At 40.6% G+C, this 13595-nt stretch overlaps 1 protein-coding gene across 12 annotated transcripts in view; it reads right to left on the bottom strand.

Moving 5' to 3' along the window:
- Positions 1-435: 435 nt before the first annotated feature.
- The window catches only part of FGFR2 (fibroblast growth factor receptor 2), a 141279-nt gene continuing 128119 nt past the window's right edge, over positions 436-13595 (bottom strand). For all 12 annotated transcript variants that reach the window (XM_048506542.1, XM_048506535.1, XM_048506538.1 and 9 more), the window contains 5 exons: positions 10426-10548; positions 8652-8722; positions 7014-7151; positions 5180-5285; positions 436-2272 (listed from right to left, as the gene is read on the bottom strand). In XM_048506542.1, coding sequence (XP_048362499.1) covers positions 2108-2272; positions 5180-5285; positions 7014-7151; positions 8652-8722; positions 10426-10548 — 603 coding nt within the window. In that variant the 3' untranslated portion in view covers positions 436-2107. The remainder of the gene's footprint in view (positions 2273-5179; positions 5286-7013; positions 7152-8651; positions 8723-10425; positions 10549-13595) is intronic.

The following is a 13595-nucleotide window of genomic DNA, read 5'->3' as shown; positions in this document are numbered from 1 at the left end:
CTTTCCTCTCTATCCAGCCACACTGAGCCATGAATTTCGATAAACAAATACAGCTCTAGGAGGCATATGCACAGAGCTCCTTTAAATGTCTGGTTCCAGTCCTAGGAATTAAATCACTCAGCCCCAAGAGCTGGATGCAAAAAATACAACACCAGGAATTCCACATGCAGCAACCACAGTGTAAGCAAGGTTTCCTGTCCAGCACAGATGCCAGCTTTGGCTCAGGTCAGCCTCTCAAGTGCTACTCCCACTCAATCCTACTGAAATTGCACAGGAAGAGGAAGTGATGGATTATCGCAAATGTAAGCAAAGGTCCTGCATTTCGTAGGGACATAATGAGACAAAGAAACAGTGTGTTTCTGTTTTCAAGTCTACAAATGACTGTTGAGGAAAAAAAACTAAAGTATTCTGTAAGACACAAATGATTAAGAAAAATATGATGCATGACATTTATTTTGTAATGTTAACATTAATATCTGTAGAAAGATTTTTATTGTCAGTACAAAAATTAACAATTTTAATACTTTTTAGACCTCCCCCATTTTTAATGTGTAAAGTTGGTATGAATTGCATTCATATTGCATTCATATTGCATTGCTACACCAGCTTGAAAGGTGCTTTGAATGTGAGAACATCATGCTGTTTTATCAAAAGGCAAGATACAGAAATGTAGTTACATTTTTGGTCACAAAACCAATGCTTATGCCTGGAAATAGTTGAATGATTTGGCAAGTTGTACTGGATCGAGAATAGAATAAATGCTTTAAAAGACAGTAGGATTCCAATGAGAATTTCTGTTAATTGTCACTGTGAAAATCTTGGCTGTCTCTTTAATGGCAGTAAAGCTGCAAATGCTAGAGCTAGGTCAAAATATCTGGAAAGCATTACTGGAAGTTCAATGAAGGTAACAGTCGCCAATTTGATGCATGTACAGAAAGAAATAGATAGGGCATTTTATAAACGTATAGCACAGTCTTAGGCAAGAATTTTTCTTCTCTTCAGGAGTCAATACAATTTTTTTTATTAGATGTATCCCACTGGGCAACCTCATCAAAATGAATAAGGACTGCCTAGGAAGAGTGCTTTGTGCTTTTTATATTACTGTTTTGCCCTTGAAGAGTTGTAATGCATGACCACCAAAACAGCTATAAAACTGGAGATAAAGAGAGCAAAATACTTCCTCGCTAAAGGACACTTCTTAATTTATGGAACTACTGAGATTCGTCAAAAACTTTAAACTGCACTTTTAAAAACCAGAATTAATCAAAACCTTAACCCCCAAATTAGTTATATACTGTAAATATTTCTCTCTTTGTTTTAAAAAAGACTCTGACAACTAATAAAGTTTGAGCAATATATCCACTTGTTCTCTGCACTGCCTGCATAGAAATGCCATTTAAATTACAAAATAACACAAACCCTATAAAAGATTAATTGTTTTTGTACATTACCAATTAATTAATAAATTAATGATATACCATTTTCCCTGAAAGTAAAGTGTTTCCCACCTTTGGATAGTGGACTCTCTCTCTCTCTCTTTTTAGAAAAGTCTATGTATGAACAGCAATTACATGGAGCTGTTTTTTATTTTTTTTAAAAAAGGATACTAATTTGCTTGGTGAAGTGGGACATCCTTCTCTTAAATCAATACAAAAAATAATTCATTGTAAATATAATATATATATTTATACATATTTGATTATATTTACATACATCCAGCACCTATATACTGCATTTGTGCTCTGTAAGTGTGTGTCAACATATATTTTCTCCAAATATTACAAAATAAACAAGAAAGGCATGACCCAGTGTTTGCCTCAAGTCCAACTGGTCCATCAAATGCAGAAAGTGTGTTGCTGAGCTAGCAACTTGAGTCCATATGTAGCTCATAAAAAATTCTCTTCTTCCGAAAATTGTTTGTAGTTCCAGCGTACAATATTATTTCCATGTGTTCTGAAAATATTTTGACCAATATTTTGCTTTGTTTTGGTCCCTACTTTTCATATGTACAAACAAAAATGTGTCAGAAGAAAGGCTTTCTTTTCACATAGTAGGTAGGTGGATATCCTTGTTCCCTTATTTCACTGGGGATAAAGAAAGATTCTTTTCATGTTTTTACACTGCCATTTATGTGTTGGTATTTAGGAAGACAAGGTTCATAAGGCATTGGATCAGAAGAAAAAACAGAGTCGTCACCTGAAGAACATGAACTCCTAGTGTCTTGATAACTTGGTGAATACTGTTCCAGTGGTCCACTGAGGTCTAGATATTCCTGTAAGACAGGTCAGAAATGTCATTTGAAGACAATCCCATTCTTTTTTTGTGTTCTATGCTACATATGTGTTTGAAGGACAAAAAATCAACATGACATTGTAGATTGAGGCCACTCTGTATTAAGTCACTCCACAAGTTAAGTCACTTACACACCACATAAAACCAAAAGTCCCCAGATAAATTGGGGGAAAGCCAAAAGAAAGCATTTTGAGGCAGATAAGTCAGTTCGAACAAAATCCGTTTTAACCACACAAGTTGAAACATACATTAGCCACATCAAAAGCAAACTTTTTGCTTAGAATGATAAAAATGAAACTTTATCCTAAACAGAGCTATTTTTGTCTAGCACATGGAAATTGTTAACAGAGGGATTAAACATTCCATTCTGATACCCATTTATTTGTTGAATATTTTGCATTTTATTACAATGATTTTCAGTTTTAATATGTAACAAGACCTTCTTAATTTCTATCTTAAATGGTCTCTAAAGTATTATGTCATCAGAGTGTATGTCTGATTGCTGTTTCCTCCTGCTTCAATATATGTGGATTATAACCAATGGAGCAACTGTCTTGTGCAAACCTCACTGAAATCAATGGGAGCTCTGCAAAAGCATGGAAGTATGGGAGCAGGGGAGGGCAGCTCCTATTCAATGCAATGGACTTGCACAGGAGAGCATTCCAGGGCATTTCAACGGATCCATGAAAAAGAGAAGCAGTATTAGTTGAAATGAAATCCAGGGTGAAAGAACTTCTTCAAAAAACAACAGCTTTGGCAGGAGAATAAAGTTCTTTTCTCCTTGAAACACTCCTTCTCTTTCAACCTCTGCAAAGCAGCTTGCTTCATTTAAATAGAGTTTAAATAGAATCTATTCATTTACTAAACCACATTCATATTCTAAGAGGGAAAAAATCAATTAGATAAAGATGATTTGCACAAATTTCCTGATCACCTCTTTTTTTAAAGTCAGTATTGGATATGTATTTTCTAGGACGATGGTCAACCAAAAAAAAGCGCGTGTGTATTTTTAATGTAATGTTACTTCCATTGGTAAGACCTTTTCCCCGTCTAGTCTCTGATCTTTGCATCTATCCGGAAAACAATATTAGCTATCTATGAGTAAAATTATGGCACCTTCATCATCAATGGCAAATCTCCCATTGACTTCAAAAGAAGTAATCATTTCCTCAATATAAATTAGTGTGACAGCTTTTAGGAACAAGACAGAGCAGGAAATTTCTGGCAAAAATAGAGGAGGAAGCTATTAGAACATGCAAAGAAAGGCTGTATCCAAGTGACTCAAGAAGATACAATAGATTATGTGTTCATCTGGAAGCCATTCACACCATAATTTAGTGTGATAACCTTTGTTTAATTTTCTGTGATAAAATGCAACTACTGGTTTATTCTTAGATTTGGAGATTTCATTATCAGGAGTTCCTGTAGATAAATATTTCCAGATACATCCTAGTGTGTCTCTTCACTGTTATATACTTGAAAACAATCTATGATTGTAGGTACACTTTCAGAACCTGAGCTGGTCTTCAAATGTGACATAAATGTAAAGTAAAGAAATACAACACTTATGAAGAAACCACAGTTCAGATTAAATGGAGATCTCAAAGTCTTATCACTTGTGACGTCAAAAAACGTTTCCATACCACAATCAATTAAATTTGGTAGTGTGGCTGGGTTTATTTTGCATCTGGATGCATATATCAGCCTGCAATGTTCAATCCTACTTTTAGCAAAAGCAAGAAACCAAGCCTAAAATGGAGTTACATAGACAGAAGCTGTAAGCAGTCAGACCCCTCTTCCCGCTAAAGGGGTGCCATGAAGGAATGGGGCCAAATCTGGTATAAGAGCAAGGCACTGCTGCTCACAATATGGATGCCTCTCAGTGAGTTTTGGGATCCGCCTTGTGTGTTAAGCCTGGGCAGGAAGGTGGTTGACTGCGGAACCATTATCTGTACACATCCCAACAATCAAACAATAACCCAAGCATTCTCTTGGGTCCTAACAAATCTCTGAAAAGCAATTAATTCTTTGTTTCTGGTTTTTCTACCAGCTTACCTCATACTGCCTCAAAACCCATTTTCGAGTAGAAATATTGGTCCTTTGGCCACTTGTAATGTTTGTATCTTGGATCTGTCTATGCAGGCCCACTTGCACGTGGGCTGTTCTTTTTGCTGCTCACTTTTCTCTTCAGTGCTGCTTTCCCTGGACATCCTTTCAGGATTGGGAACTGTCAGCCATCCCTGAAACCCTATCCAACTTCCTTCCTGTTAGCTCTTGTATGCTTTGTGTGCATATGTTCATTGCTTAATATATATGTTCATTGCTTTATATATATATATATAGTTTTTCTATTTGATTCTTTATTAAAACCAATTTTAATTATACAACTGCCTGCTCAGTTTTCACCCAGGACTCTTCTGGTATATGTAAATTATAGATCCCAGTTATCCCCCTTATTCTGTCCCAGCTAATTCACCCAGCTAAAGTGGAGACTGCCAACGTAGGGTAATAAAGTGGAATTGAGTCTCAATGGCTGAGATCACTAAGCTCAGAAAACAGCTTAGCTTTCCCACTCTTTCTCCATTGTGGTATTGTCAAGTGTATTCCTCTGCTTTCTCCAAGTAAGTGTTCTTATTCACTCCTATGGGAAAAGCAGAGTCCTTTGCTTGGACTGTCTCAATGGGAGCAGAACCTACCCTTCAGAGCCCAGTTTATACTAGATGCCTTGACACTTAAGGGTCCCAAAGAGGATTGCTATGTGCTGCTGCAGAACATGGATTTATAAAATAATCTATAGCTGTATGCTAGAACTGATATTTCAAAATATTCTCTTTTTGTTAATTAAACATATCACATGAGCCACTTAAGGAACAGGTATTTTACTAACCTCATTAGTTGTAAGAGTGAGGATTCGATCTAAGTCTTCTACAAGCTGCTTAAAAGTTGGTCTCTGTGAAGGCACTGCATGCCAACAATCTCTCATCATCATGTAGCTGTGGAAATCATCATTTCATTGTGTTAATTAACTCAGTATGTCGATGACATGCAACTTTTCTACTCAACAATAGTTGAACTGTTCTTTAGCTGAAAGTCAGGGTGTGCTCACATATTATAGACAAGAATGCAACACTCTTCATGGTGGACAAGGAAATTTAGGATACAATGTGGTAATAACCTTCTACATGCATTTGTAACTTTACAGGTATCAATACACTACACCATCTGCAATAAACGTATGTTCTGCCTTTTACAAATGAAGCTGAGGAAAGAAATTAAGTAGTGGAATAACAATGAAAATCTATCTAATGATAGCAAATAACAGTATTCCCTACAGAAAGCCCTTAACTATTTTCATTTTTAAAATGTTTGTCATTAGTGTCTAAATGATGGGGGATACAACTCTTCATTCTTCTGTGTTGGAGCAATTTTACTGATTTTTATTTTAACAGAATTGGAACATTAAATTATAGTGCAGATAGATTACTCTATCTCTTATATATTCAGGGTTCTGTCATTTCAAAAATCCTTGTTGCTGGATGTGTATTGTATCAACAGCACACATTCAGTACAAGAGTTTTCTCCTTCATATAACTTTTCCTAATCTTTAAGTATATTATATGAAAATGAGATTTTCATTGCTGGCATAAGAAGAAGAAGAAGAGTTGGATTTATATTCCCCCTTTCTCTCCTGTAAGCAGACTCAAAGGGGCTTACAATCTCCTGGAGGTAAGCTGTATGTATGCAAGAAAATGTTTTTAAACAATATGTTCATTTTAAAATGTGTCCTGTTAAACAGCCCTTTTGCATCAAATGCTGATGAGTTAGCATTAGAGCTAGCATGACCTCATTCAGCAACATTTTGTGGATGGCCCCACTTCCTGCGGCAGCCTTTTATTTAATAGTTGCACCCACCACTCTGTGTCAAAATTCCAAAGGTGCCCACAGGCTCAAAAATGCTGGAGACCCCTGCACTAGAAAACAAGTGTTATAACATAGTCAAACACAAATAGGTATTTAAATGTAAGCTGCTGCTTGAGCCTAGGCGGTCGGCAGGAATATGACCCAGTACTAAGGGTGTGCATTTTTGTTTAATACAGCAACCACTTGAACTATCCAAAATTATATTGTTTAATTATTTAAACACTAACAATCAATCCATGAATGATACTGGAATACAAAGGTAGTTCTTTGCCAGTTTTGGAACAAATTTAAACCTTTACAGCACTATATAAATAGCAAATGAATCCTTATCATATCCAGCTCATATCAGTGTGTGGAAACCATTAAGTATCCTAAGTATGCCTTCTTGAGTTCCTTGATGGAAGAAAAGTGAGGGGAGAATAAATGTAAATAAATATATGGGCTTGGGTACATCCTCCATCAATCTGTACTAAAACTAATCAAAATGTAAAGTGACATCTCTAGAGCAATCCAGTCTGTGGGTTAGTGAACAAGCCTAGTCGACGTATAACTAACATGAAATATTAAAGTTGGGGAGGGGGTGGGAGTGGACTTTTTTTATGCCTGTGTTTTTGGCAGGCCCACACAAGCCTGCGCAATTAGTACTGTCCTAAATCTGGCATTTACTGTTGAAATTTCCAAAGCTCTCCTTTTCACTGTTGAATTATACTTTTATATGTCATTGAAATGTGTGGCAGTTGTCATATGAAAACCCATAATGTATTATGTTATTATATGGCCCAATAAGAAAGAATTCTTACAGTTCATTGGTGCAATTGGCAGGTTTGTCCATTCTGTGCCCTTCTTTAAGCAGCTTGAAAAGTTCTTCCACTGGAATTCCTGGATATGGGGATCCTCCTAAAGTGAAAATCTCCCACATTAACACACCGAATGACCATCTAAGGAAGAAGGAATAACAATGACTTTAAAAAGCTGACAGAATTGGATTTATTCTCAACAGTACAGTGAAATATCCCTTTAATAATGTCAAACAAAGCTTCTTGTTACCTGACCAATTCATTTGAGTATCTTAAAAAGGCAAACTCTACTAGCCTTACTGCATTTTCTGTTGTTTCCAGTTGTGGCCATATGTGTGCAATGCCAGATGTTAATCTATCTAGTCATTACTCATACACCTTATGGAAATAAATCATCAAGTTTTTCTACTTGAGGAAAGGCACCCCAGAGGATGGTTTACTGTTCTTCTTATGAAGCCAAGCAGATCTGGCCCTGCAAACTGCCTGAATAGGAAACTGCTTGATAATCTTATCTATACTACTGTGAGCATAGTGGAGAAAGAGCAGGTAAAACAATAAAGATATGAAATTGCAACTGCAATCAGGGATACAAACATAATTAGCAAATGGCAAAACAGATATGTGCAGATATAAGTAAACAAGATACAGTGCTAACCACATGCACTTGCTAGAATGACTCCACAAACCATCCAGCTATTAATAAGGACAAAAACATTTACATAAGATGGTGGCCTGATGACTTCTCACAGGCCTTAGAAGATGTTGTTCCAATAAATTATACAAGGCAGGATAGGCCAGAAGTGGCTCTGGATAGACTTTGATGATGGAGGCAAGTCTGCCTTTTTTCATTGTGAAAGATACTTGTGGTTCTGATAATCTTTACATCAGAAGTAATGATGTAAACGGTGCACTTTGCTAACGAACAGTTAGCAAAATCTTAAGCCTCAAAATTTAGAAACTGGAGACAGCAGGTTTTAACTGTTGTTCTGAATATTCTCCAAACTAAACCATTTAGAACATTTTAGAGTGCTACATCTGTAAAAAAAAAGTTCCAAGAGACGGAAACTTCCGCACTGACAAGAGGAAATCAGTGTTTTCCTTCTTTCATGTGCTTTGAAGCCAGCCAGATTAGTAACAGAGCACTGGTTTGCAGTCTTCCAGAAAATCCTCACTTTCTAAGGCAACTCTCTCTCTCTCTCTCTCTCTCTCTCTCTCTCTCTCTCTCGCAACTAACTAGGAAATAAAAAGCCACGATTTTCAAAAAAGGCAAAAGGAGTAAAAAAGTTAAACCATAACTGTAAGTATTCCTGACACAATTTTCTGAGACAATGAATTCATGATGCATGAGTGAAGGTGAACAAATTCATTGTTTTGTTTGATTCTGAAGCCTAATACAGTAAAATAAAGTGCCTTGCACTTTTGTTAACGGAATGAAACGTAAGGAAACTTGCTTTAGTTTCCTAATGAATCCAAATAAAGATGTCTGGCTTGTGCTAAATTAATTTCCCATGGGGGAATCAAAGATTGAAAGAAAGGGTTATCTGAAACGTGTTTTAATCTGTTGAATATTTTTCTATTGCATGTCATTCAGTTACCCTAGAAGAAGCTGTAAATTAATTAAGGAAGATTAAAGTTACTTACACATCACTTTGATGTGTGTAAACTCGGTCAAATAGAGCTTCTGGTGCCATCCACTTTACAGGTAGCCGGCCCTGTACAGAAAAAAGAAAAAGATGGCAATTTATTGGTCTATTTCAATAGTGAATCTGAAGAAAAAAAGATGAACTGTGATTGCTGTATCAAAAATATGATAGTAAAGTCAATTTGTTCTGTATATGAGAAAATAATGTTTCCCTTTTCTATGTCCCTTGGCTCATTTAACACACTTGTGACTCCCATTAACTTATACAAGATCAGAATTTAAAATCATAAAGCCTTCCTCAGGCTGATTCAGCACAGGCCACTACAGCGGCTTCCCACTGGCATACATGGTGCCAGTGGAGCTGCGGAGCCATTCACACGCTGAGGTGCAAGTGGCCCCAGAGCAGCCGCAGCCCACAGAGGCCCCTCTGTTTTGTTTCCCCAGACTTACCTTTTCTCCCTGTGGAGCTCCTCAGGGACAGGGAGGCACACCCACACTGCCCTCTGACCCCAGGGGGTTGAAGGGTTAGCGTGGGTGTACCTTCCTGTCCCTGTGGAGTTCTGCAGGGAGAGAAGGTAAGAGGAAAAATGGAGGCGCCAAAAAGTGGCACCTCCAACCCAGTGCCGTTTGCATGGCGCCAGCAGGGAAATGCTGTTTCCCAAAACAGCATTTCCATCCTGGTGTGGGGGGGAGCACAGCACTGCCTCGTTGTGGAGGTGGCAGCCATGCGAAAAGCATTTTTACCATCCCTGGGACACTGTTTTTGACCTGTGCAGAATCTGCCTCAGTTGGAAAAAGACTCTCACAAGGAGAAACTATTTGGGTTCCAACTCATGGTATTTAGGATTGAAGGAATCACATGTTGATCAAGTTTAGCTGCTCATCCCATCCCAAGCACAATTCTCCCAACATCAGCCTTCCACAGAATCCTGATCTCAGCATGCCACAAACTGTGAGCTATACATGGCTATACTCCAGAAGATTCAGGGTTAGCAAAACTGTGATGTAATAAGCAGCATTCTGTGAACATGGAAGGAAAAGATGCCTTTGCATAGCACTCCCTCAGTCATGCTCAAAAATGCAACACCTCTAAATCACCAAGAAGGGTGTTATAAAATGATACCCCAGAAGCCTTATGTAACAGCCCTTTCTCTGTGCTCACTGTGTCAGGCTGTGACACAATGAATGAATGTAGCATTAATATCAGCCTCCTCTCCCAGACAGATATTCATTTTTGACCAGTATAAGCAGCTGTGCACAATAAAGGCACAGTGTATCAATACGGAACCTTTGCACTTTAACCAGTGGATTGCCAAGTATGTCATAAAGTTTCTACTGACTCCAAACTAAACTTTGGGTAATGCAAGTCCTCAGCAAATTAAACTAAAACCAAATGTTAGCAATTACTAAATGGATGCATTCCTCAAATTCATCCATTGATTACAAGGAAGCAAATTTATATTTGTATTCAGTATCTAACTAACTGTAAAAGAATGTGCTACACGTTTCATGGAGACTATAAAAAGTAACAGCAAAACCTTATCCTTTAGAAAGAATCATGTAACACGTACGCTCTCAAGCTGTGTAAGCAGATAACCTTCCTTTCCAAGCAAAAAGGGGTTAGGAATCCTTACACACTTGCCTATTATTTTCATTTCTTTGATTAAAAGTTAGGCTGGTGTACAAGAAGTCCATTAGGAATACATTTGCCATACTTAAATGCACCACTGAAAAAAGATACGGGGTTCAGAGATAAGGCTGCCATCCACTTACATTAGTAGTCTTTTTATAATAATCTATATTGTTGATATCTCTGGCCAACCCAAAGTCAGCTATTTTCATGACATTATTTTCAGTAACCAAAACATTCCTCGCTGCTAAATCTCGATGGATGCACTGAAAAAGGAAAAGGAAAAAGAAAACCCACAAATTTTCATTAGTGAATACTACAAGCCCCGCCACCAGAATTCACTCAGGTATATACATGCCAGTGTAACCAAATATAAATATCACTGATGTCTGAATATTTCAAATTCCCTCTTTACAACTGAGATATGAGATCAGGGCTGCCAAGCCCGCAGTGTGGAGAGGAGAATTCCCTACTCCCATCCCCATCAGTTCCCATTGTGAAGGGAGAAAATATAGCCTTATGTTACCTACAGGAAGTTGATTCAGGAAGTGCTAAGAGTAGCTCTAGGAATTTATAGAGCTATCCCGGTCACTTCCAGTATCAACTTCCAGTAAGTACAGAAGATGGTTTTTTTAAAAAACAAACAAACCATGACACTGTGCCATGCTGTTCCTCCCAAGCCCTCCTGCCAGTTGTCAGGCACTGGCTGGTAACCCTATAAGGCATTTACTATGATCCCAAAGGATCTGAGGACCTTCAGTATGTTTGACAGCTTCCATTTGCTGTGTGTGCAAAAATGTCCTTTCTCACGGAATTGCAGAGGATGTCTCTGTGTGTGCAGGCATCTGGACCAAAACCACCAGCCAGAAGAGTGAACTGATTCACACAGTTACTGAGCACGATATAGCAACAATAAAAATGAGCAAAATATTCTGCCTTTGCCTGGTCCTAGGACAGCTGTGAGTGGACCCAGAGATTTCAGATTTCAGCACACATCAGCAAGTGATTGAAAGCATGCCTTTTTAAAAAGAACAATTATGCACTGAAAACAGAATCCAGCACCTGGGAGCAAATGAACAATGTCAGCCAGCAACTATCATCTGTTCAGTGATCATGAGCAATGACTCTAGGGTATAACAGCACATCAATAGATTTCCCTTGATTCAATTAGAAGCAACTGGTGGCTATTCCTTTGTAGAAATACATAATTACATAGATATTCAATAGGAAGGGAAAGAAGCACAAGAATATTTGTTCTAATTCCTAGAGTGTAGTAGGCTATACCTAATAAACCTATACCCATACCGAAAATATATCTCCCAGAAGATACTTTCTGGCATTTTAAGGCCTTCTAGGAAAATGTTTTCATGTCTATAAAAGTCCCTAAGTAACATATGCCAAATGCTCTCAAAATATTGACATGTTTCTTGAGAATCATCCTAAATTTTCCAGCTAGTTAAGCCTGTTGGTTTTATCTCCTGGCCATAAAACACAAACCTGTTGTTTACAGTGGGCAGCAAATAATCAGTTTCCTCCTTCCTTTATAATAGCATTTAAAATTTGAAGATTATGTTCAAGACCTTTCCCCCAAGGACCACTAGAGAAATATCCTGGGGGACTTCAACGTCCATGCCGATGCTGCCTCCTGTACAGCGGCCGCGGACCTAGTGTCATCCATGGCGACGCTAGGCCCATGAGGCTGGGCACACGCTGGATTTGGTCTTCGGGTCGGGGATAGGCCTGGTCGTATCCTCTACTGATAGGGTGCCATGGTCCGACCATTTTGCCCTGAAGGTTCGGGTGGACATGCCAGCGGCCAAACCCCGCTCTTCCAGGGCGACGAGGCTGATTTATGCCAGCCACAGCGGAGACTTATGGATCCATCTTTGGTTTCCTGAATGCTCCTGCGGGACCCTGAACCCACCGGCACACTCGATGAGCAGGTGGAGGATTGGAATTCCCGACTCTCCGCCGCCATCGATGCTGTTGCTCCCCAGCGTCCCTCCTACGCCCCAGCTCTCGGCCAGCGCTCCATGGTATACAGAGGGAGTTAGCGCTGCATGGTAAGCGAGGAGCTTAGGCGATCTAGAAGCGAGTATGGATGTGAGTGCGCACCACGCGATCTTTTGACCCACCGCCTGGCCGCCTCCGGAGTCGCGAGAGTGCGCTGGGTCGCTTCAGTGGATAACCTGCGTTTCTCGGGGCGGAATCAGCAAGTGAGGTGCGGGGACCAGGCCTCCCGGAGGTGCACCCCGGCTGTCACAATGCGGTGGTGCTTGCTCAGGGGGGCATTACTGTCCCAGCTTGTTATTTGCTTTATCTACATGCGACCCTTGCTCAGTTGGTGCGAGGAGTTTTGGGCTGATGTGCCATCAGTGCGGCTGATGACACTCAGCTCATTCTGTTGATGGAGGGAGGGAGCAGTTACACACGCCCCATGCGGCTCTACAGCATTGTTTGGAAGGCGGTAGCTGGTTGGTTCGCGACAGAGCAGGTTGAAACTGGAGGAATCCCTCGAAGACGGAGATCCTTTGGCTGGGCTGCATTGAGGGGGGGGGAGGGCCTTTCCAGCCGCCCGGTATGGGAGGGGGGTCACACTGGCACCGACCCCTCCGTTTCTCGCCATGACGCCTGGGGATCCACTCTGGACTTATCTCTCTCAATGGAGACCCAGGTGGCCCATACAACCCGGGCTTGCCTTTTTTCCCCACTCTCCGTCAGGCCCGGCGACTGGCCCCTTCCTCTCCAGAGCGGATCTAGCCTCCGGTGATCCATTAGGCAGCGGTCATCTCCAGAACTCCTGACTATTGTAACTTCGCTCTACGCGGGCCTTCCCTTCGTTTGATCCGGCCCGATTAAAACTGGTTCACCATGCAAGCGTTAACCTGCGGTCTGCTACGGGCAGCACCTTTCGTGAAGACACATCCAGCCTGTGCTCGCGGCAGCTGCATTGGCTTCCAGTGCAGAGTTCGGATCATCTTCAAGGTGCTGGTATTGACCTTTAAGGCCGATTCACGGCCTGGGACCATCGTATCTCTCGAGACGCGCATCACCCCACACGTCCCTAGGCTGACCTCTTACGATCCTTGAGGAGGCCAATCTACTGGTGGTCCCCCTGGCCCTCGGCAATCGGCGTGCTGGCTAGCCTCCACAGCGGGCCAGGACCTTTACTGCCCTGGCCCGGCCTGGTGTGGAAACGCCCTTCCTCCAGCGCTATCCGGGCCCCTGCGGGACCTTAAGGAGTTCCGCGGGGCCTGCAAGACGGAGCTGTTCCGCCGGGCCTTTGGAGGACCCAGCCGCCAATAGTGCCCCG

The sequence above is a fragment of the Sphaerodactylus townsendi genome, linkage group LG08 (assembly GCF_021028975.2).
Source record: "Sphaerodactylus townsendi isolate TG3544 linkage group LG08, MPM_Stown_v2.3, whole genome shotgun sequence".
NCBI lineage: Eukaryota > Metazoa > Chordata > Lepidosauria > Squamata > Sphaerodactylidae > Sphaerodactylus > Sphaerodactylus townsendi.
Note: the sequence above shows the minus strand (reverse complement) of the source record. Positions and strands in the feature narration are given on the sequence as shown.